The sequence below is a fragment of the Schistocerca americana genome, chromosome 6, assembly GCF_021461395.2.
Source record: "Schistocerca americana isolate TAMUIC-IGC-003095 chromosome 6, iqSchAmer2.1, whole genome shotgun sequence".
Lineage (NCBI taxonomy): Eukaryota > Metazoa > Arthropoda > Insecta > Orthoptera > Acrididae > Schistocerca > Schistocerca americana.
The window spans coordinates 296872984-296898326 of NC_060124.1; the positions used below are offsets into that span (position 1 = coordinate 296872984).

The 25343-nt window shown below is 41.9% G+C and overlaps 1 protein-coding gene across 1 annotated transcript in view; it reads left to right on the top strand.

The window, feature by feature from the left end:
• Positions 1-25343, top strand: part of LOC124619644 (beta-galactosidase-1-like protein 2) — a 93489-nt gene that overhangs the window by 44844 nt on the left and 23302 nt on the right. The window contains exons 4-5 of the mRNA XM_047146172.1: positions 1372-1513; positions 10430-10577. Of these exons, the coding sequence (XP_047002128.1) occupies positions 1372-1513; positions 10430-10577 (290 nt within the window). The remainder of the gene's footprint in view (positions 1-1371; positions 1514-10429; positions 10578-25343) is intronic.

Genomic DNA, 25343 nt, shown 5'->3' on the forward strand with positions numbered 1-25343 from the left:
TTGAGTGAGAGACAGACATATTGAAAAAGACTGCTAGATATCATTAGCTATCAAACTGTCCTTGATCAGATGTAGACAGAACACACACATTCAAACATGCATAACTCACACACATGTGGCGACTGTTGTTTTAAGGTGCTAAAGCCTTAATGCAGCTATGACTGGGTTAACCCTAAATCGTTACTGGGGAGGGTAATGAGGTACAGAAGGAGGCTGAGGGGTGGGATGGGAAGGGGAAGGGTTAGCAGAGCAAGGATGGGGAAAGATGCTAGTACTGCCTGTGGGAGCATGCAGGCTCATGGTGGGGACAGGACAGTTGGCTGGGGAGGCTGTGCTGCAATGGAGAGTGTGAGGGGAGAAGTAAAGAACAGGAAAGGACTATGCAGAGGCACTGTCTGGATAGAAGGCATGTATGACTGAAATGGAAGCAGGTGCGGGGATAGGCAGGTGGAGGACAAGGACAAGAGAAGGTAGAGGTCAGACGGGTTAGAAGAATGAAGTAAATGTGGCAGGGAGAGTTCTCACCTGGGGAAATAAAAAAAACTGCTGTTGGTGATAAGAATCCAGATGGCACAGACTGTGAGGTTCATTGAAGCTAAACACATTATGTTGAGTGACATGCTCAGCAGCTGTGTGGTCCAGCTGCCTCTTGGCCACATTTTGGTGCTGGCCATTAATGCAGACAGACAGTTTGTTAATAGACATGCCCTCATAGAATGCCACACAGTCTTTACAAGTAAACTGTTAGATCACATAGCTGCTTTCATAGGTGGCCCTGCCTTTTATAGGGTAGAAAACAATGTTCAAATGTGTGTGAAATCTTATGGGACTTAACTACTGAGGTCATCAGTCCCTAAGCTTACACACTATTTAACCTAAATTATCCTAAGGACAAACACACACAGCCCTGCCTGATGGAGGACTCGAACCTCCGTTGGGACCTTTATAGGGTAGAAATGCCGGTAACATGGCTGGAGTAGATGGTAGTGGAAGGACATATGAGGCAGGTCTTGCATCTAGGTCTAATGCAGGGATATGTGCTGTGGGACACAGGATTGGGAGCAGCAGTGCCTGTCTGCCACTCAACACCTACTCCGTGGGTGAGCAGCAATCTGTCCTGTTCATACTGTTGTTATTTTATTTTGGATTTTTTTATAATTTCAACTGTAGTAAATTATTCTCATCATGTAAATAGCCTCTGTAACAACAGTGTATAAAATTATGTATTTATATTATTTGCAGGTTAAGTGATATTGTAAATTATTGCAGTATACAATTCACTGTTTGTTCTTCACAAGTTTTTAGCATACCAAATTATTATTTTAATGAGGTAATATAAATGTGATCCTGATGTCACCTCTGCTATTGCAGTTGGTTGTTGAGAACACCAGATATCAAAGTCCGAACATCTGACGAGAAATATACTTCAAAAGTAAAAGCTTATTATGATAAGCTCCTACCAATTATTGCAAAGTGGCAATTTGTAAAAGGTGGACCCATTATTGCAGTTCAGGTGGGTGGTGAAATGAAATTAAATTTATGGTTAATGAAGCTCTTTAAAAGAATTTTAACAGGGACTTTCACCATAATTAGCTCATTTTTTTGTGTGTGCTCTTGTGTGTCTTATCATTCATGTGATAATTCTGTAACTTCTTCCGTATTTTTCTCTCCTATGACTTTTGTTTAAATCCTGATTAATTTATGAATTATGTAGTTCTCTTAACTCTTGAGCTTTATATTCTACTGGTCTGGCTTGAAAATATTGCAGCTTTAGCTTTTGAGAAGATCAGATTGATATTTTATGCCGAAAGTTAACTAAATCCATTTATGTAATGAGGACTGTGCCAAATTTTGAACTACAATCAATGTATATTCTATATTTCACACCAGGGTGCTCATATTCTACATATGGGATTGATGTATGGGATGTGCTATAGCCAAGTACTTGCCCTTCAAAAAAGAGCAGTAAGGATTCTGTAAAAAGAAGTGTTTTAAGAGCAAGAAATTACTGATTTTTCAATCATTGTATCATCATAAAATTGTACAATTAATCTTAAAATAGGAGCATCTCAGTTATATAAACAGATGTGTACATGTTATGACACGATGAGGAATGCTATTGTTAAGCAAGGAATAACACTTAGGCTGTTTATGACAGGTGCTATTATATGGTTATCAAACTTTCTATACCATGGAGAAAGTTGTTTGATAACATTTTGAAGAAGTTCCTTACTAATAAGTGAGTTTATAGTACCAAGAATTCTTTTCAGAGAATTCCACTGTCTTCTCATTTGTACTATGGTAGCTAGAAGTAAAAGTTTCATTCAATAAATAATTGGAAAAGCTGCATAAAAAACTTTGGTAATATTTATGCTTCTTTGTTATGTTTTGGTAGTGTCCTAGAACTAAAATCAGATGGGCCCGGCATGTCTGCTTCACAAATGGGATGCTGGGAACCTGAAACAAGATGGTGGTATCCTTGCAGGTTTGCACTAATGTGGAGTGGCAGTGTGTCATCAGATTTCTGTTAGGTGATTATATATTCACCATTGGATGGCAATGCAATATGGTGAAAGCTGTCTGAGCCTATGGGTTTAGTGTTGTAGGACTGCCAGATGCAATGATTGTACACTATACCACATGTAATAAGCACTATTTTATTGGTAAGAAGCACACATATTCAAATATACCCTTTCTTGATTCTCGGTACATGTGTTTATTGTATCGCCCCGCAACCACAGGCTGCTCACAAAGAATTTGGCCAAGCAAAGATGTTACACACAACTTAGTCGATAGTCGCCACATTGCCCTCCCCCCCCCCCCCCCCCCCCCCCCCGCCCCCAACTTGAGTGTGGAGCACAAACACAAATATGAGGGCATACATGTAAAGGAAGCACCCAGGTGGGAGGGAGAGGGTGTTTAATAAACAGAAACAATACATTACATTACATTAGTAAATGAAGTCCACGAGCCAGCCGAGGGGGGTAGATGGTCCTGCCCGACTGGACGAATCCTCATGCAGTGGAAGGATCTGGGGAGGGGAAAGTGGGTTGTGAGGAGCTGGGGTAGTGAACCTGAATGCCTGTTGTGGTACAAAGGACTTTTACTGTTGATGGGTCAGTACCAACAGGCAAGGGGACAGATTAGAGAAGATGAATGTGGGTTAAGTTGTCATTGGGGAAGCTGGCCATTCATAGAATACAAACACATTATCCGGATGCACAACAAAAAATGCTTTAGAATTGCAAATGAAATCAGTCTTCACACTAACTACCACTTCCGTATAGGGGTTGACCGAATCTCTACACGAGTCATCGTGGCGACGTCACACATTCCGAGGCTGGCCACTGATACATCACTAAATCCTAACAGGGGAGAGGTGGGGGCTACCTGTAGGAAGGGGAGTCATCAAATGCGTTATTCTGTAGGGGGATGTTACATGCACCTGCAGCACTGCCACATGAGTTGGGAGTAGGTAACATCACACGTACGGGAATGGTTGTCACTCACCAGTGGACCATTGGTAGATGCCTCATGTGAGGCGGGTGTAGCAGTAGGTGGGGGCTGACTGGGTGGGGTATCGGGCAGTTCTCCCAGAGACCACGCTGGTTTGAGGTGGCAGACAGATATGGTTTGAGCGTGCCGTTAACAAGCAAAGTGTTGTTATACCATGATATGACTCTGTGTGGGCCTGATTATGTAGGGCTGAGTGCCTGTCAGACGGTGTCATTGCACACCATGACGTGAGTGCATGATGCCAAATCCTTATGCAGAATATGGGAGGGAGCGAGTGCGGTCGAGGAGAGGGCAAGCGAATGCTAGTGATTAGCTTTTTAACATGCCTGATGAATGTTGAGTTGCAGATTTGATCTGGAGTGAGTGAAAGCTTGACTAGCTCTGCTGGGAGTGTGAGGGGTTCTCTGTATAGTACTTCTGCCAGAGATGCACCAAGGTCCCAAATGCCTAACATTACCTGTGGTAAGGCATCGGCCCACTCACCTCCATGGCACATTAGTGAAGCTTTAAGCGTTTGGTGCCAGCTTTCAACTAGCCCACTGCTCTGGGTGTGGTATGCTGCTGTCCCAAACCGTTTCACCCCACACAGTTCACAAAGCTGTCAGAAGAAGGTGAACTCGAACTGGTGGCCCTGGTCGGTAGTGATAGAAGCTGGGCAGCCAAAGCATGAGATCCACATTAATTAAAGGGCTCAGGCCACCGCGTCGGCTGTGATATTAGTGAGGGGAATTATCTCTACCCTGTGGGTAACCTGTCAATGGTGGACAGTATGTAACAAAAGGGGCCCAAGGAGGGGCGGGGGGGGGGGGGGGGGGGGTGTAGGGAGGTAAGAGCTTGAAGATATCGATGTGTATGTGCTAAAATCTTTATTTTGCCAAATTGAATGCACCCATGGCGGAGGGGGAGGGGGGGGGGGCTGTGCATGATGTCCTACTTTTGTGTGCTGACAATCCACACATGCACGCGCCGAATTGTGACATTGTTTTATCACCCTGGGCCAAACAAAACGTTCAGATACCAGATGTCCAGTGGCACGTATGCCAGGGTGTGCCAAATCATGAATACTATTAAAAATGTCCCGGCGGAGAGGTGCAGGAATCACCAGACATATGCGTCTTGTTGAAATGCGGTGACAAGAATCCAAGAAGTGCCCGTAACTCTAGTTTGAGTCCTGTCTTAGCATCGGAGTGCAATGCGATGAGGTCAGTATCATCTGTTTGCAATTTAGGGAATTCACTGAGGTCCAGTTGTGAAAATAATACCGACACATGAGATGAAAAAATCAACAACGACATTGTCTGCCCCTCTGACTTAACGTATGTCATACATAAACTGGCATATGAGGTCCATAGGACAAAATTGTCTGGGGATGAGTCCTTGCCTGGGTTACAGAAAGCGTATACCAGTGGTTCATGGTCAGTAAATGCTATGAGATGATGACCTTCGATATTGTCTTGGAAATATTTGATAGTGAAGTAAATAGCAAATAGTTCCCAGTCAACAGTTGACCATTTTTGTTGGGAAGCTGACAATTTGTGGAAGAAAAATCTGAGCAGCTGTACAACAGGAGCCATGGATTGCTGAAGTACCGCCCCACTGCTGTATCACTCGTGTCTGTAGTAAGCGACGAGATGGGAGCATCAGGGATGGGACGAGCAAGTGTAACGGTCATCTGAAAGGCTGACTTGAGGTTATCACATGCACGGCACATATCTGGAGTCCACGTGACCACCCAAGACCCTGAAGTGTTTTTCCGGCAAAAGCATCTGTCAGTGGGGCTTCTATGTCAACGGCATCGAGGATGTGTTTGCGGTAGTAATTTAATGTTCTTAGGAAGTGTCGGAGGCCCTGAATGTTTTTGGGCAAAGGCACCATACTAATGGCCTTGACCCAGTTGAGTAGGGGGCAGATGCCGTCAGCAGAAACCATGTGGCCCAGAAAAGTGACACTAGTGTGACTGAGTTGTGACTTAGCATTGTTCACTGCAACACCACTTGCTTCTAATAATTGTAACACTGCATTTAAGTGGAGTTCATGTTCATCGAGTGAGGAAGAAAAAATTAACAAGTCGTCCAGGTATGCATACGCAAAGTCCAGTTTTCCAACCAATGAGTCAATGAACCATTGCCATGTATGTGCAGCACTTTTTGGGCCGAACGGCATAAACAGATACTTGAAAAATCCAAACAGGGTGATGATGGCAGTTTTCTCAACATCCTCCGGTGCCATTGGCAGTTGGTGGTATGCCTTGTGACAGTCAGTTTCATTGAAAATTTGTGCTCTGTGCAGTTGGGAAGCAAAATCTTGAATATTTGGGATGGGATAATTATCTAAAATTGTTCTGGTGTAAAGCACCCCATAGTCACTGCAGAGGCAGAAACTGTCATCTTTCTTAAGCACCAAATGAATGAGTGATGACCAACTACTAGAAGAAGGATGAATAGTCTTACTATATAAAAGTTCTTGAATAATAGTTTTGGCATGTTTAAGTTTTTCCACATCTAAACATCTAGCCTTTGCACATACTGGTGGACCTCCCATTGTGTTGATTCTATGGACAGCACCGTTGTTGATCGCAAACATTGACGGGGATGATGGACCAGCACCCAATGCAGTATGACTAACCTGTAATGCACACACTTGTATGTCCCAGGCCGGCAGATCAGCAGCAGTGGTGGTGATCCACAGGTAATCCTTGTTGTGGAACTCAGAGGGGTACTTGGTAGTGTCATGGGCGCTACTTCTGTCCGGCAGTAGAAAAGCCACGTGACATTGGCGGCAGGTGCAAGGAGGCAGGGCAGTGACTGGGAATGGGGGCATGGCTGTGTGTGCCATCTGGCAGACCCGCTTATGAGCATCCATGAGCTTGGCTTGCATGCCGGCGATGCGTAAGCAGAGGGCTTCATTGCTGTCCGAAAGTTTGTCATTGTGTGATTTAAGAGAGAGCACTGCAACAGCAGCTTCTACAAGCTCACGCAATAGAGTAGCACTCTTGGATGAGAGGGAAGAAATATCGGAACTAGTAGTATGATCTACCGAGTTAAAGATTAGTGTACCTCATTGTAGGTTAGTTGAAAAAGCATGGGTAAAGAGATGCCATGTAGCTGCAGGATATGGTCGGCCAAGGCAAACCATGTGTGTGGATGGTCCTTGTGAAGGGATGGTAGCTTAGGCCAATAGATAGGGGAGTTTTGGCATAACTGTTTGTAGGAAACTGTCACTTCCTGTCCATAGATCTGCAGCATAACTTGCTCTGGTGCAGTAGCAGTGTACCAGTTCCTGACAATGTCGGTGGCACATGGCATGGTAGGTGCAGCTGGCTTGACCATGGTCAAGAAATCAATAAGTTGGGTATTTGATGGAGTAATGTCAACAGGTGTAGAATGGACCAGTGCAGAATAGTCACCTGTAGTTGACCGATGAGTGGGAAATGACAAAGTACAGTTTCCAGTCCCCTTCCCTACAGATGCATTAAAATTGTTAAAACCACCTCATGTTAATGAAAAGTTATTGTTCGCACCTGATGCTGGCACACATGGCTGTGGGAATGTAGAAGCACTGTCCTGTTGAGTACAGCTAGCCAGTGTGTTCAGAAACTGCGTCAAACTGTTGTGAACACAAGGTGGATAATTGGAAAATAATGGCAAAACATCTGTTAGAAATCCTGGTTGGCACATGTGTGGTGTATCGGGTGGCAAGCAATCCATTGTGTACTGATCGACAGTACGAGAGTTCATTGTAGCACTTGCGAATAAATTCGGGGGTCACCAGTATGGGTTTAGTGTTGTAGGATTGCCAGATTGAATGATGAACACTATATCAATGTAATAAGCACTATTTTATTGGTTTGAAGCACACATATACAGATATACACCTTCTTGATTCTTGGTGCACATGTTTTGCCAAACGAAGATGTTACACGTGACCTGGTCGAAAGTCGCCACATGTCAAACACAAATGTATGAGTAGATAAATAACTTCAAACAAGATGTAGCACATGCTGAAGATTTGTAATGCCCAGGATGCTCTGTCTGTGCAGTCATGGAGACCACATTGCGAGAGTTGATGAGTTAATACAGGAAAACAGTCACATTACTGTGAATGATAATGCAGCAGTGAGAAACATTGGTGTAACATCAGCCCACTATATTGCTCATGCATGGCTGCCAACTATTATGGGTTTCTGTAATTGTTACACATTTATCACCTTAATTACAGAGTAGTGGGAAGTTATTAAAAATTATGGAAATAGACTTTTACAATTTGATGTATATAAAAAAAGTAAAAAATGGCACTTTTTGCCTTCGCTAATGATATGCCTAAAATGTTTTATAGGTTGTAATGATTTCCTTCCTAAACATGCAGTACACATCTCATAAATTATTTTGTTGCCCTGGCTTACCAATCATTGCTATTACTGGGCTACCAATGTTCACAACTTGTTTTCAGTATCATGGCAACAAAAAACCCAGTGTTCCACAGCCATGTCAATACAGATAAAGGAACATTGTTCCTGGCCTGCTATCACTAAATTGCACTACACAGTACTCGTGTTTGCTTTTGCTCTGTCTGTAGTCTTGTGTATTATCTTTAAGCATGTTCATTTACGAAAAAAAGTGAACAAGATGCAAAATTTACAAATTTATCACATTCTATGAGAAAGAGGAGTGCCTGTGGAATATTTGAAATCATAGTGATAAAAATATTAGCCAGAAGCATGACTCCTTATAGAAAAATGTTGTAGATAAAACAAAATTACTTCTCTCATTTCTCAATACTCCAGAAACAACTACAGTCAGATACATTATCTGACTCAGGAAAAAATTGTTGTTAGTAAGTTATATGAAAGAATGGTGACAACAAAAATAAAGTATGACACCTTCTGTGAGCCAGAAATGAACACATGCAGCAGGCAACAGTCAGCAGTAAATGTGGATGTGGCAGAGGGATCACCAACTGCAGAGTCCACTGTCACATTCATTGAAAGTGTTAATAACAGTGATGCTGAAGAACTTTTTTATTGAAGATAATGATTTGGATTAATTTTAATATGAAAAATAAAAATTAATGTATGATCAATTAAATACATGGTGTTACAAAAAGGTACGGCCAAACTTTCAGGAAACATTCCTCACACACAAAGAAAGAAAATATGTTATGTGGACATGTGTCCGGAAATGCTTACTTTCCATGTTAGAGCTCATTTTATTACTTCTCTTCAAATCACATTAATTATGGAATGGAAACACACAGCAACAGAACGTACCAGCGTGACTTCAAACACTTTGTTACAGGAAATGTTCAAAATGTCCTCCGTTAACGAGGATACATGCATCCACCCTCCGTCACATGGAATCCCTGATGTGCTGATGCAGCCCTGGAGAACGGCATATTGTATCACAGCCATCCACAATACGAGCACGAAGAGTCTCTACATTTGGTACCGGGGTTGCGTAGACAAGAGCTTTCAAATGCCCCCATAAATGAAAGTCAAGAGGGTTGAGGTCAGGAGAGCGTGGAGGCCATGGAATTGGTCCGCATCTACCAATCCATGGTCACCGAATCTGCTGTTGAGAAGCATATGAACACTTTGACTGAAATGTGCAGGAGCTCCATCGTGCATGAACCACATGTGTCGTACTTGTAAAGGCACATGTTCTAGCAGCACAGGTAGAGCATCCTGTATGAAATCATGATAATGTGCTCCATTGAGCGTAGGTGGAAGAACATGGAGCCCAATCAAGACATCACCAACAATGCCTGCCCAAACGTTCACAGAAAATCTGTGTTGATGATGTGATTGCACAATTGTGTGTGGATTCTCGTCAACCCACACATGCTGATTGTGAAAATTTACAATTTGATCATGTTGGAATGAAGCCTCATCCGTAAAGAGAACATTTGCACTGAAATGAGGATTGACACATTGTTGGATGAACCATTCGCGGAAGTGTACCCGTGGAGGCCAATCAGCTGCTGATAGTGCCTGCACACGCTGTGCATTGTATGGAAACAACTGGTTCTCCCATAGCACTCTCCATACAGTGACGTGGTCAACGTTACCTTGTACAGCAGCAACTTCTCTGATGCTGACATTAGGGTTATCGTCAACTGCAGGAAGAATTGCCCCGTCCATTGCAGGTGTCCTCGTCATTCTAGGTCTTCCCCAGTCGCGAGTCATAGGCATCTGCCAACTCCGCATTTGTAAACATTGCACTGACTGCAAAACCATGTTCGTGATGAACACTAACCTGTTGATACTGCGTACTGATGTGCTTGATGCTAGTACTGTAGAGCAATGAGTCGCATGCCAACACAAGCACGGAAGTCAACATTACCTTCCTTCAATTGGGCCAACTGGTGGTGAATGGAGGCAGTACAGTACATACTGATGAAACTAAAATGAGCTCTGACATGGAAATTAAGCGTTTCCGGACACATGTCCACATGACATCTTTTCTTTATTCGTGTGTGAGGAGTGTTTCCTGAAAGTTTGGCCATACCTTTTTGTAACACCCTGTATACCTCCTTTGTTTAGGGTTGCAAAGTGTCTGAAATATAATGTTTAAAGGCCTAAATCAGGCTTCTAAAATTTTTAAAATTTTCTGGGGGAGTGGGCCCTCCATACTTGCCATGTGGTTTCTGACAGCCTCTTCTCAAGGTTGTCAGCTAAGTTCATGATATACTGACGTTCAAGAAAGTGTATGTGAGGGTGGTTCCAAAAATTTGATATCAGAAATGAAATAAAGGGGCATGGAGATTTGCAGGGAGCTTTTACGACGTTATGAAGCTAAAGGGAAGGCATTTTTTCACTGTATTGAAATGAGAAATGAAAGTTGGCTGGATGTTTAACCCACTGAAAGAAGCATATTACATGTTCTAATGAGTGACTTTTTTTGTTTCTTTCTTTTAGTTGGAAAACGAATATGGCGCAACAGGTGTCAATGATAAGGAATACCTAGCATTCTTACGTGATCTGTACATCAGTTATGGGATTGAGGGATTATTCTTCACATCTGATTCCCCTCTTGGTAGTGGTGACAGTGGTGCCTTGGAAGGAGGTAACAATACAGTTTTCCTCATTCACAATAATGTAAATGATACTGTAAGTTCTCCTTGTCATATGTGTTATGTTGGTACTTTTACCCAAAGAATATGAATGAATATAGATTTGATATAGTACATTAATTCTTGCCCATACTATTTAATAAATAAATAACTTAACCCACTTGAAACAGTAAAAATTTAAAATGCCCACATCACAATTAAGTGCTATATGGTGTGTAAGCAATTTTTAAATTGATTAATCCCATCAGGAATGTTTTTGCCAATTGATACACTTTTTATTTCAAATTAACTGTGTATCTTTGTATTAGGACAATTATCTTCAAGGATCCTCTCACAAAAAAATTACAGGATTCAGTCAGTGAGATCATTTTCCTCTGTTAGCTTATCTACGTTCTGTTGCTTAAGTTTCTGCAAATTCTGTTATGAGGGACAGTTGACATTCTACTATTGACATATTCTGCCCCTTAATGTCCAATGGAGAAATTAAAACTCACAGATCTATCACAACCCAGGGCTGTGTGAATGGCACGGTGAGATGGGCCCACATCAATGGAGCCCACATGGGGGTGTAGAAACTAACTAGAAAAAAAGCAATAAAGAAAGACACTTTAAAAATTAATTGGGAGAGAGAAGTGAGTTATCCTTTACTTATGTTACTATCTTCCCCTCCCTTTCCCTCCATCCATGACTGATAACACATGCTCCTTTCACGCTATCATTTCTACAGTCTTATTTTGTCTGAGTGGCATATAAAGAAATGGCTACTACCCAATAGACATTTGTCACTAACATGGTTTATATGGCAATTGTGTGCTTGGTTCACACAGCTGCTGCCTTCACAACTCACTCTTATTCAACAATGGCAGTTCTTGTTGTTACTTCACTACAGGTATTGTACACTCATGCTCATAAATTAAGGATAATTGCAGAATGTGATGCCACACAATGTGGCACTGCACAAAACTGGTGCTAATAGCATAGGCACATAGCAAATGCACATGACACAGATCTGTTAGTCCACGGCATTGGTGATAAGTTGAGAAAACCATCCCGAAACACATGTGCTACAAAACACCACTGTTCCCTGCACATGTACCCTGACATCAATATGGGATGTGATCAACATGCACACGAACACAGGCTGCACAATGGGTTGGCATACTCTGGATCAGGTGGTCGAGCAGCTGCTGGGGTATAGCCTCCCATTCTTACACCAGTGCCAATTGGAGCTCCTGAAGTGTCCTAGGGGTTTGAAGACATGCAGCAATATGTCGACCGAGAGCATCCCAGATGTGTTCAATGGGGTTTAGGTCTGGAGAACAGGCAGGCCACTGCATTTGCCTGATATCTCCTGTTTCAAGGTACTCCTGGCAGCTTGGTGGGACCTTGTGTTATCATCCATCAGGAGGAAGGTGGAACCCACTGCACTCCTGAAAAGGTGTGCAAAATGATGTCCTGATACACCTGACCTGTTACAGTTCCTCTGTCAAAGACATGCAGGTATGTATGTTCACCAATCATAATCCCACCTCACACCATCAAATCGCGACCTATATACAGGTCCCTTTCAAGGACATTATGAGGTTGGTATCTGGATCCTGGTTCATGCCAGATGAAAACCTAGCAAGAATCACTGTTCAGACTATACCTGGACTCGTTCGTGAACATAACCTGGGACCACTGTTCCAATGACCATGTACTGTGTTCTTGACACCAGGCTTTACGAGCTCTCCTGTGACCAGGGGTCAGTGGAATGCACCTTGCAAGTCTCTGGGCTAATAAACCATGCCTGTTAAGTCATCTGTAGACTGTGTGTCTAAGACAACTGTTCCAGTGGCTGAAGTAAGGTCCCGAGCAAGGCTACCTGCAGTACTCCATGGCCGTCTGCGGGCACTGATGGTGAGATATCGATCTTCTTGTGGTGTTGTACACTTTGGACGTCCTGTGCTGTAGTGCCTGGACATGTTTTCTGTCTGCTGGAATCATTGCCATAATCTTGAGATCACACTTTGTGGCACATGGAGGGCACATGCTATAACCTGTTTTGTTTGACCAGCCTCGAGTTGCCCTAGTATTCTACCCCTCATAACGTCATCAATATGTGTTCTTTCAGCCATTTTCAACACACAGTCACCATTATCACATCTGAAAACGTCTGCACACTTACTTGCTGCACTGTACTCTGACATGCACCAACACACCTCTGCGTATGTGGACTGCTGCCAGCACCACCATGCAATGACTGCAGGTCAAATGAACCATATGATCATACCCTGAGGTGATTTAAACCTGCAAACCACACAACAGAGCATTGTTTCACCATGTATCAACATCATCCTTAACTTATGAGCATGAGTGTAGAATCTCAAAGGTCGGCAAGCAGATGCTGAAACAAATATGTGCTTCGACTAAAGGCTTTCAATGTCTGCTGACAGAGGACTGAAGCAATAGTATTTGAGCTATAGTGCTTAAAAGGACATTGATTGACAAAAAAAGTGAAGCACACAGAAGTGGAGGAGGAAAATGAACTTCACAGACAGAGAAGGTATGTGATGTTGTTCCTGTGATTACAAAACTGAATCAAATTTACAAAGAATTTGATAGAATAAGCCCACTTATCAATATGCTATTTCACCTCTTTGGCCCAGATGCATGCACTGCTTCAGTTGGGAAGAGTGTCATAAAGCTGTTGTACCCTCTCCTGAGGCAAGCTGGCCTACAACTGATGTCACTGGTCATTGATATCCCAGGTACTGGCAATGGAACAGAGATGACATCCCAGGTGGGTCCATACATTTTCTATAGAGAAAAATCTTGGGATCTTGCTCACCAACAGAACATCTCAACATCATGCAGACAGTTGATAGAGAGACATGCCATGTGTGGATGAGAACTGTCCAGGTGAAAAATGGCACCATGATACTGTCACATGAGAGTTGACACACATGAACCCAGACAGTCCATGGTATTCCATTGAGCCATCAGAGTTCCCTCATTTATTACCACGCATGACACAAAGCCATACCTACTGGCTCCTTACATCACTGTGCCCGGAGTAACATCACTGTGCCTCTCCAAAACCATCATACTCATCAGCAATAGTCATCCAGGGCAGTGCAGAACTGTGGTTCATTGCTGAACACAAAATGATGCTACTAAGCAGCAGTCCGTGCTTCCAGTCATGGCACCACTCCAAATCCAGCCGTTTGTGTTGTGGCTTTAACAGCAGCCTGCACATGGGACTCAAATTACCTAGCACAGCTGTTGCTAGACACCAAACACTGGTGAATCCTTCAGGATGTTTATTACTTGTTCTTGTATGGCAGGTGCAGATATGGAGTTTAGATGTTCTTAGTGCCGATTCTCCCTTGTGATGATCAGATATGATCGACTGGAATCTTGAAGATGAGCTTGGCATGACTCATGCTCCCATGCAGTCCAACATCAGGCCACAGTCACATCCAAATACCCCACAAACTCTGGACATTGCACTATCTGACCACTTGGACAAAGAAAGCCCTGAGATGAGACCCCTATAAAACTCTGTCATGTGCTGATAACACTATCTCACATCAGTACACCACAACTCTGTGACCATTCAGCATCTGAAGCTCTTCACACCCATTATATAGCCTACCAGACCTGGTAACAATACTAAACATGAAGCACACTAATTTGCTTTGATGGCTGTTCTGTATGTCACAGACTATTGGAACTCGTACTTCATTTACGTATGTGCCTGTGGTGTGTACATGTACAAAGTTACCTTGCCATCTGACCAGGTCTGCTGGGTGCTTCACTTCTTTTGTCAGGCAGTGTATTTGATAGAATAATAATTGCAGTATCAAACCAATTTTACAAATATGACACTACATCATCATACTTAAATTTCAAGTCAGATAATGCATTAAATTTAAACTATGTACATTATATTGAAATATGTGCAGCTAATTTTGGTGATCAATGTAGCAGTGCCATTGATACTCTAGGGCTAGTCAACAAAATAACTGCTTTCAAGTTCCAGGTAGAAGAGCCCATGAAGGGTATTAACATGGCTTCCCATTTGGCCATTTGGATATTTTGAAGGTCTTTCCAAAGTATGCATTATAAGATGCTTATCCAAAGCTCGAAGTAGCTTTGAGGACACTGATGACAATGCAGTGACTGCACCAGCTAGTGAATGAAGTTTCAGCAAATTAAAGATGGAAAAAAAAAATCACTGTCACGTATGGATGAAAGCAGTCTGTAAAATTACGCTATCTTGTCTTCAATGACACAATCGTTGTGTTTTTTTGTTCAAAATAAGGAAATATAAAGTAAAATTGTAATAAAAATATAGTTTCTGGAAAAAGATAATTTCTCAACCCTTAATCATAGCCCTTCTCTTTTATTTCTGATTAGTAATTTATGGATACATGAAAAATGTGCAGAAATTGAAAAAGAAATGATTATTGGAAAGACTTTTTCAGTGTACAGGAAAGTCAAAACAACTTTCCATGAAATTAAAAGCAAGAATGGTAACATTAAGAGTACAATGGGAGTTCCTCTGTGAAATGCAGAGGATAGATCAGACAGGCAGAAAGAGTATGTCAAAGGCCTCTAAGAGGGGCAAGATTTGTCTGATGATGTGATAGAAGAAGAAACAAGAGTTGACAAGGAAGAGATAGGAGATCCAGTACTGCAATCAGAATTTATAAGAACTTTGGAAGACTTGAGATCAAGTAAGGCAGGAGGGATGGATAATATTCCATTGAAATTTCTAAAATCATTTGGGGGAATGACACAAAATGATTAATCAGTTGGTGTGTAGAATGTATGAGACTGGCAATATACCATCAACTTCCAAAAAAAAAACATCATCCACACAATTCAGAAGACAGCAAGAGCTGAAAAGTGCAAGAAATATCACACAATCACCATAACAGCTCTCCCATCCAAGTTGCTGACAAGAATAGTGCACAGAAGAATGGAAAAAAATTGAAGATCTTTTAGAAGATGATCACTTTGGCTTTAGGGAAGGTAAAGGCATCAGAGAGGCTGTTCTAAGATTGCACCTGATAAAGGGAGCAGCACTGAAGAAAGATCAAGACATGTTTGTAGGATCTGTTATTCTGGAAAAAGCATTCAAGAATGTAAAACAGTGCAAGGTGTTTGAAATTCTAAGGAAAATAGGAGTAAGCTATGGGGAAAGATGGGTAATATGCAATATGTACAAGAACCAAGAGGAACAAATAAGACTAGAAGACAAACAATGAAGTGCTCATATTACAAAGGGTGTAAGGCTGGAATATAGCCTTTTGCCTCTATTGTTCAATATATACATCAAAGAAGCTATGATGGAACTAAAAGAAAGGTTAAAGAGTGGGATTGAAATTCACGGTGAAAGTACACCAATGATTAGATTTGAGGATGACATTGCTGTCAAGACTGAAAGTGAAGAAGAATTACAGGGTCTGTTGAAAGAATGAACAGTCTAATGAGTATAGAATATGGACTGAGAGTTAATTGAAGAAAGAACAGAAATGAGAACAGTGAAAAACATAACATCAGAATTTGTGATCATGAAGTAGATGAAGTTAAGGAATTCTGCTACTTAGGCAGCAAAGTAACCCATGGTGGGTGAAGCAAGGAGGACATTTAAAGTCGATTAGCACTGACAAAAAGGGTATTCTTGGCCAAGAGAAGTCTACTAATGTGAAACATAGACCTTAATTTGAGGGAAAAAATGCTGAGAATTTATGTTTGGAACACACCATTGTTTGGTAGTGAAACATGGACAGTGGCAAAAGAGAAGTCTACTAATGTGAAACATAGACCTTAATTTGAGGGAAAAAATGCTGAGAATTTATGTTTGGAACACACCATTGTTTGGTAGTGAAACATGGACAGTGGCAAAACTGGAACAGAAGAGAATCACAGCAGTTGAGATGTGGTGCTACAGAAGAATATAGAAAATTAGGTGGAAAGAGTTGATCAGGAATAAGGAGGTTCTCCGCAGAATTGGCAAGGAAAGGAATCTATGAAAAACACTGACAGGAAGAAAGGACTGGATGATAGGACAGCTGTTAAGACATCATGGAGTAACTTCCATGGTGCTAGAGGGAAAGGGTCCTCTCAGCCTTGTGATGCAATCTGAGGAGATAATTGATTGAGAAGTAGTGGCAGTGAGAGCAGTATAACGCATCCAGATAACACCATTGCCAGATGACAACATGGCAGTTGCTCCATCCCAGCTGTCTATAGCCACGCCAGTGGTTCTTCCCTTTTCCTGCCAACGCTTCATGATGAACAAAAAAAAGTCCTTTGTTATATCTCATATCAAAATCCGGGTTGGAATATAACAATATTATGAAAAGAATAGTTACTACTCACCATATACCAGAGATGCTGAATCACAGATAGTCACAACAAAAAGACTGTCGGAAGTGAGCTTTCAGCCATTGAGGTTGTGTCAAAAATAGACAAAACACACACACATACAAATGCAACTCACAAACACATGATCTCAGTCTCTGGCAGCTGAAGCCGGACTGTGAACAGCAGCAAATGATGTGAAAGGCAACCAGATGGTGGGGCTAAGGAGGAGGCTGGGGCAAGGAGGGGGAGGGGTAGCAGGGTACAGGTGGGGAGCAGTAAAGTGCTGCTTGTGGAAGCATACGGGGACGAGTTGAAGAGAGGTTAGGGTGCAGTCTTGAAGTTAGATGGAAGGGGGAGGGGAAGGAGCCAGGGTAGTGGAAAAGGAGAGAAGTAAAAAGACCGAGGATGCACTGGTGGTATAGAGGGCTTTGTAGTGCTGGAATAGGAACAGGGAAGGTGTTAGATTTGTAAGGACAATGATTACCAAAGGTTGAGGCCAGGAGTGTTCGGAGAATGTAGGATATATTGCAAGGACAGATCCCACCTATGCAGTTCATAAAAGCTAGTGTTGGTGGGAAGGATCCAGATGACACAGGCTGTGAAACAGTCATTGAGATGAAGAATGTCATGTTGGGCAGCATGCTCAGCAATGGGGTAGTCCAGCTGTTTCTTGGTCACAGTTTTTGGTGGTCATTTATGTGGACAGACAGCTAGTTAACTGTGATGCCCACATAGAATGCTGTACAGTGGTTGCAGCTTAGCTTGTAGATTGCATGACTGTTTTCACAGGTAGCCCTGCCTTTGATGGGTTAGGTGATGTTTGTGACCAGTCTGGAGTAGGCGGGGGTTTGAGGATGTACAGGATAGGTCTTGCATCTAGGTCTATTATAGGGATATGAGTTGTGAGGCAAGGGGTAGGGGGCAGGGGTTGTATAAGAATGGACAAGTATATTGTGTAGGTTCAGTGGTCAGTGGAATACCACAGTGGGAGGGATGGGAATGATAATGGGTGGGACATTTATCATTTCATGGCATGATGAGATGTAGTTAAAAACCTGGCAGAGAATATAATTCAGTTGTTCCAGTCCTGGATGATGCTGAGTCACAAGGGGAATACTCCACTTTGTAGGACTTTGGAAGATGGTGGGTGACTTGAAATAATGTGTGGGAGATCTGTTTTTGTACAAGGTTGGGAGGGTAATTATGGTCTGTGAAGGCCTCAGTGAGACCCTCAGTATATTTCAAGAGGGACTGCGCATCACTACAGATCGGATGACCATAGGTGACTAGTCTGTATGGAAGGGACTTCTTGATATGGCAGTTGTCAAAGTGGAGGTATTTTTGATAGTTGGTAGGGTTCATATGGACAGATGTACTGATGTAGCCATCTTTGAGGTGGAGGTCAACTTCGAGGAAGGTGGCTTGTTGGGTTGAGTAGGACCAGGTGAGGCAAATAGAGGAAGAGGTGTTGAGGTTCTGGAGAAATGCACATAGGGGTCCTCACCCTCAATCTAGATCATGAAGATATCATCAATGAATGTGAACTAGGTGAGGGGTTTGGGATTGTGAGTGTTTAGGAAGGATTCCTCTATGTGGACCAAGAAGAGGTTCTTCATTTCAATGACTGCTTCACAGCCTATGTGATCTGGACCCTTCCCACCAACACCACCTTACCACCTTTTCTGAATTGCAGAGGAGAGAATTCTCCCTGCAATATATCCTACATTCCTGTAACCCTCCTGGCCTCAACCTTCATTAATCATTGTCCTTACCCATCTTGCCCCCTTTATGTTCCCATGCCAGCACTACACAGCCTGTCTTCCACCAATGCATCCTCAGTCTTTTTACTTCTCTCCTCCTCTGCTACCCTCTCCCCCCCCCCCCCTCCATCTAACATCCCAACTGCACCTAGCTGCCCTCCCCTCTCTCTATCTCATCCCAGCACACTCCCACAAGAAGCACTTTTCCATCCCCCACCACTAAGAGTTATGCTATTTTGATAATCTATGATATGGTACATCTACAGATGTTCTGTTTCTAGTATTATGGCTATGAATATCACTTCTCAACACAAAATTAGACACATTGTTCCTAATGTACATTAAAACATTGTAGATGAATAAGTTTACTACTGTAAGACACTGCAATTTAACAAACAGAGGTTTACAATGTTCTGTTTTATCATAATCCGTTATTATTCTTATTACTTTCTTCTGTAAAAGTAAAATGTCATTTACATGACAGCTACTACCCCACAGTAAAATTCCATAAGAGATGATGCTTTGGACGAAGGCAAGATAAGCTGATCTCACATAGTCATTGGGAACATGTCTTTTTAAATTTCTAATTAGATAAATAACTCTTGAAAGCCTAGCCAATATATTTTTAATGTGTGGTTCCCACATCAGTTTATTGTCATTAGTAACACCTAAAAATTTAACAGTTTCTAATTCCTGGTAGTTAGGAGTCTCTTTGAGGCTAAAGTAAAGTGTCTGGGTTTTGTTTTCATTTAGAAAGAAGCCATTAGCTTTGAACCATAATGAGGACTGAGCAAGGGTATTTTTGGTCAGTGTTTTCAGTGTACCTAGATCAGAGCTTTTATGTAGAAAAGTTGTGTCATCAGCATACAATATTGTATGAGAATTTATGAATAAGGGCAGGTCATTAACCATTAGTACAAGCAGTAAAGGTCCAAGCACCGACCCTTGAGGTACTCTGTACCTAACATTAACTAAATTTGATTTCTCCCTACCAATGCACACAACTTGTTGACGGTTCTCTAGAAAAGACCTGAACATATTTATACTGTTGTCATCAAAACCATAGTAAACTAGCTTATTCAGCACAGTGTCATGCTCTACACAGTCAAAGGCTCTGTCTGTTCAGGTCACAAAATGTAGCCTGGGCATAGTCCCTAGCCTCGAACACATCTAGGACTAATTTTACAAGGGAGTCCATTGCATCCGTTGTGGATTTACCTTTCCTAAATCCAAACTGTTTATCACTAATTATATTTAGTTTACCCATGTAGGCACTAACTTGCTCATACATAATAGTTTCTAAAATTTTTGAAAAAATTGGGGTTATGGATATAGGTCTGTAACTAGCGGGACAGTTCTTCTCCCCTTTTTTGTATATGGGCACAACTCTAGAAATTTTTAGTATGTCGGGGAACTTACTCAACTAGGCATTTGTTAACACAAAAGGTTAAAGGATAAATCACACAATCAGTAACATCTTTCAACAAATTACATGACATATCATAGTAGTCAACACTAACTGAAGGTTTGAAATTTTTCACTATTTTTAGGATATTATTTGGGCTCACTTCTGTGAAAGTGAAGGTGCTTGGGGGAAGCTTTTCAAAGCAGCTGTCCATAATACTAAGTGCATTTTCAGGTGGTTTGATTATTGAACTACTAATTTCTTCAATGGACTGAATGCAATATTTATTAAATTCTTCTGGGGTAATGGCAATTTCCTCTTTGTGTTTAGTGTGTGCAATGGAGTTTATTACACTCCAGCCCTTCTTGCATTTATTGTTAGATTTTTCAATGTTTACTATGTTATGCAGTTTCTTTGCTTCATTTATTGCCTTCCTATACTTGCATTTAGCTTTAGCATACAGGTCTTTATACAGTTCTGATTTACTGGTTTTGTACCGACTAGAATACAGCATAACAGTATTTTTCAGTTGCCCTAACTGTGGAGTATACCATTCCTTCATTTTCCTTTTCTTGTAATTACTACTAATATTTACTGTACATTTTTTCAGAGGGATGTTATTTTCAAATACATTTAAAAAGACGGAGAAAAACTTTGTGAATACAATATCAGCTGAACAGTGTTGAAGCCTAATAAAACATGTGTCCCAACTGAAATAAGTGAGGGCATGTCTAAACCTATCCATCCTCTCTCTGCTCACTGGTCTAGTAATCACAGTTTTAAATTCTGGTTTGGTGCAGTCTGATGTTGCATTATTAAGACTAAGATATACTGCATCATGGTCTGAGAAAGGGAAACTAATTGCATCAGTGGACATACAAGTTCTCTTAATATTTGTAAATATATTGTCTAGACAGGATGAGCCTCTGGTAGGTTTGCAGTTAACATAGTACAGGTTAAATTGTTGAAGCACATTTTTGAGCTCTGTCACAGTTTTTCTGTCCTGCAGGACTTAAAAACTTGAATTGATATCCCCTCCAATGACAACACTGTATTTTTTCCATTTCGGTATACATATGTACATTAAGAGTTCCTCAAGTTTCTCCAGAAAGATATGGGGGTCACCACTAGGTGGCCTGTACACTACTACTACCATTAGCTTATGGCTCTCAATTACTAGACCTGACATTTCAAAATGCATTTCATCACAAAGGGTATTGAGATCTATCCTGCCACAGTTTGGTGCAACAGGTGTTTTTGCATATATTGCCATCCCACCACGTAAGTGGTGTTTTCTGCAATAGCATCTAAGTAGTGTGTAATCATCCAATACTTTGTACCCAGGCTCATCCTCTTTACACCAATGTTCACTTAAACATAGAATATCTATCATGTTTTCATTTGAAAATTTGTTGACAATTAAGTTTTTATCTGCCATGTCCTGAATATTGAGGTAGCATATTTTAAACTCTACTTTAGGAATTTCTTTTTTTGCATATTCTCTTAGTTGACATGACCTACTGTTACTGCATGAAAGTTGACCAAGTTGTGTCCTTATGTTACTAGAACACCCAACCTGGTCTATGCATACAAGTTTTTTGCCATCTCAGTTGAAACATAATCCAAACACATTACTGGCCTTTTTTCCTTCTCTAGCTTATCCAATACTGTTCCAATAATTGTATCACTTAAAACACATTTACCTAGATAACTGAAATGTTGACCATGCTTGGTACGCCAATCTCTGCTACAACTACTGGTGTTAATTAAGGAAACATTCTTAAAGTGCTTACATATAGCTTTGTACTCCTTGTTTGTCTGCTCCACTTCCTTACTCACACATGACCACTGAGGCAAATCATGTAGATGTGGAACATTAACAACAATCATGTTGGTGTGGGTTAACATTCTGAGAGTCTTCTTCAGTGTCGAAGTAGCAATCTTCCTTTCGTTTCTGCTGATGTCGTTTGCTCCGGCCATTACCACTACAAAGTCTCTGTCCGCAAGGACTGTGCTTTCTTTCTTGATTGTTGTTGAAACATCTCGTAAACCAGCTCCTGATTTAACGGTACCTTCTATTTCAAACTTGTTAATCGCACGAGGTCCGCTTTCCGTTCACATAGCTGCTAATCCTCTGGCGTAACTGTCTGAATAAATCTTGATTTTACGTTTTTTCTTATACCTTACTTGGCTGTTCATTAAGTTTTGAGAGTCCTGTACCACCTTATCAGATGAGTGTGCTGATACAGTTTCCATGTCATCTGTGTTTTGAAGCGAATTATATTTGTTATTTAATGGTAACACAAAGTCCTGCCTATGTTTATTGTTAATATGTTTGTAAGCGCTCCCCTTCGATTTTACAGGTACCCATCTACTGCTAGGCCTTTTGTGAGCCATTTTAGTCATAGCTTCACTTTCTGGCAATCCTTCCATAGGTTTGGGGATATTAAGACATACCTGATGACCACTCTCTTCCAATTTAAGCTTGAGTCTTCTGTTTTCATCACTCAGAATTTTTGTGTCCTTTTTATTTATGTTTTCTTTCATCTCATTGTGTCTTCACACCAATTTCAGTTGGTTTTCGTCTTTCCCTATTTGTCTACTCCATCAGTTTTCATTGTATTTTCCATTAATTCATCTGTTTCATCCTTTTCATAATTTTTACAATGTGTTTGAGTGTATTTTTGAGAATTTTTTGGATGTAACTCTACATTATTACATATTTTTATGCATTTTTATCCACCACCATGAATCCTTGTTCCCTCCATCTGCATCAATACAGAAAAGTTTCCTTATTGCTAGCCAGAACCCAGTCCCACATATTGTTCCTGCAGTGTTTCTTGGCTCATGGAATCCACAGAAATGGCCTAACCATTAAATTACCCAATTCCAGTTGCCACCCTTCGTTCCACAATTACCACCATCTGTTCAGATTTTTTCAATCATTAACCCTCACCAACATAGCCCTGCAAAACCATATCAATCAAGCCCAAACCTCCTTGCAATAACTTCTCTCCATCCACAAAATTCTCCTGCAATGGTATCCCAAATTCCTGCATCCCATAACACACATTGACACTCTTGTCCTCCAGAAGCTAGAGCAACATGCACAATATCACCTCAAAAAACTCTCCACCCTCTTCACTTCCTACTCCTGCCATGGACTACCACTATTCACCATCTCACAACCTAACAACTTCTCTCATGTCCCCTCATAGCTGACAAACCATATCTCGCAGACCTACTACATTTACCTGACCCCCAAAACTCACTCCCACCATCACACAGAATCCAGAACCTAAACAGAGCTAAAACACAGTCATGAACCTTTCCTCCAAAAGCCTTAGCTCCACAGAATTTGTCCTTTACAAAGATCTCACCTTATGCCCCATTCTAAAATTAGATCATGCAAGACTTGTTCAAGACCTTCTTTCCTTCTCCTAACCCCTACACTGGAAACACTTTTTTGCCACCAACCCTACCAATCAGACTCAACCAGACCAATGATGAACCCTGCCTGACTCAGTTCACTCCTCTTTCCAACTGTGATCCACCCATAATGCCCCAAAATCACTCTTGTTAACTTTCCAGAATTTCTTAACTTCAAACCTTGCCATACCATCCTTCCCCAAATCCCTCAACATGCAAACTAACATTATTTCCGCAGAACAAACAACAATCCACCAGCTAAAGGAAGGATTATCATAAGTATTACCTGGCAGAAGGACTCTGTCAGCTGTCAGATTCATCCACCTACAAACCCATCTAAGTGACACCATTCCAGAAGTCCAGCAGGATCTCCAGTCTCTCCTCAAATCTTTAGACCCATCCCGGAACCCATTTCCCTCCCCCCCCCCTCCCTGGAATCCATTGCTCTCCTCACTCACTGCATTCCAGCCTTCTATCGAACCACCCAGGGTGCCCCATTGTGGCTGGTTACTGTGGCCCCACTGAGAGAATCTCTACTCTTGTAGACCAACACCTACCTACCTTGTATTACACACAACCTACCCTCCTCTATAAAAGATACCAAACATTTCCTTTACTGACTCTCCACAGTTCCTGTTCCTTTACCACATGGTGCCCTGCTCATCACTACCGCTAATGTGTCCCTTTACACTAACATAACTAATGCCCATGGCCTTACAGCTTTCCCAGCACCTGACAGATTGCAGACCAACAACTGCCTTCCCACTCACTGTGACCAATTATATGCTATATCCTAACCGCCCACCTTCTCGCAGTTGACCTCCACCTCAAAGATGTAGATCACTACATCTGTCCATATAAAACCTACCAACCACCAGCAATACCTCCACTTTGTCAGCTGCCACCGATTCATACCAATAAGTCCCTTCCATAAAGCCTAGCCACCAGTGGCCATTTCATCTGTAGTGACAAGCAGTCCCTCTTGAACTATACTGAGGCTCTCACTGAGGCCTTCAGAGAATATAATTACACTCTCAACCTTGTACAAAAACAGATCTGTGGCGCCTTATGTTTTCAGTCACCCACCAGCTCCGAAAGTCCCACCATCCAGCCACAGAGGAACATTCCCACCCATGAGTGTAACAACTGAATTACATTCTTTGCCAGGATTTCGAGCATTCGGGAGGACGACGGTTCAATCCCGTGTCCGGCCATCCTGCTTTAGGTTTTCCGTGATTTCCCTAAATCGCTCCAGGCAAATGCCGGGATGGTTCCTTCAAAAGGGCATGGCTGACTCCTTTCCTAATCTGATGAGACCAATGACCTCGTCGTCTGGTCTCCTCCCCCAAAACAACCCAACCCAGGATTTCGACTGCCTCTCCTGTACCCTGAAATGATAAATGTCCTACCCACTATCATTCCACCCCTCACACAAGATATACTGCTGCCCACTGAACATACACAATATATTCGTCCATCCCTACACAACCCCTACTCCCAACCTGTTGCCTGATGGCTCATATCCCTGTAAAAGGCCTGTCCCATACATCCTTCCACCACTAATTACTCCAGTCTGGTCACAAACATCACCTATCCCTCAAAGACAGGGCTACCTGTGAAACCAGTCACACAATCTACAAGCTAAGCTGCAACCACCATGCTGCATTCTACGGGGACATGACAACTAACAAGTTGTCTGTTTGCATGACTGGCCACTGAAACACTGTGGCCAAGAAATAGCTGGACCACCCTATTGCTGAGCACGCTGCCCAACATGATGTTCTTCATTTCAATGACTGTTTTACGGC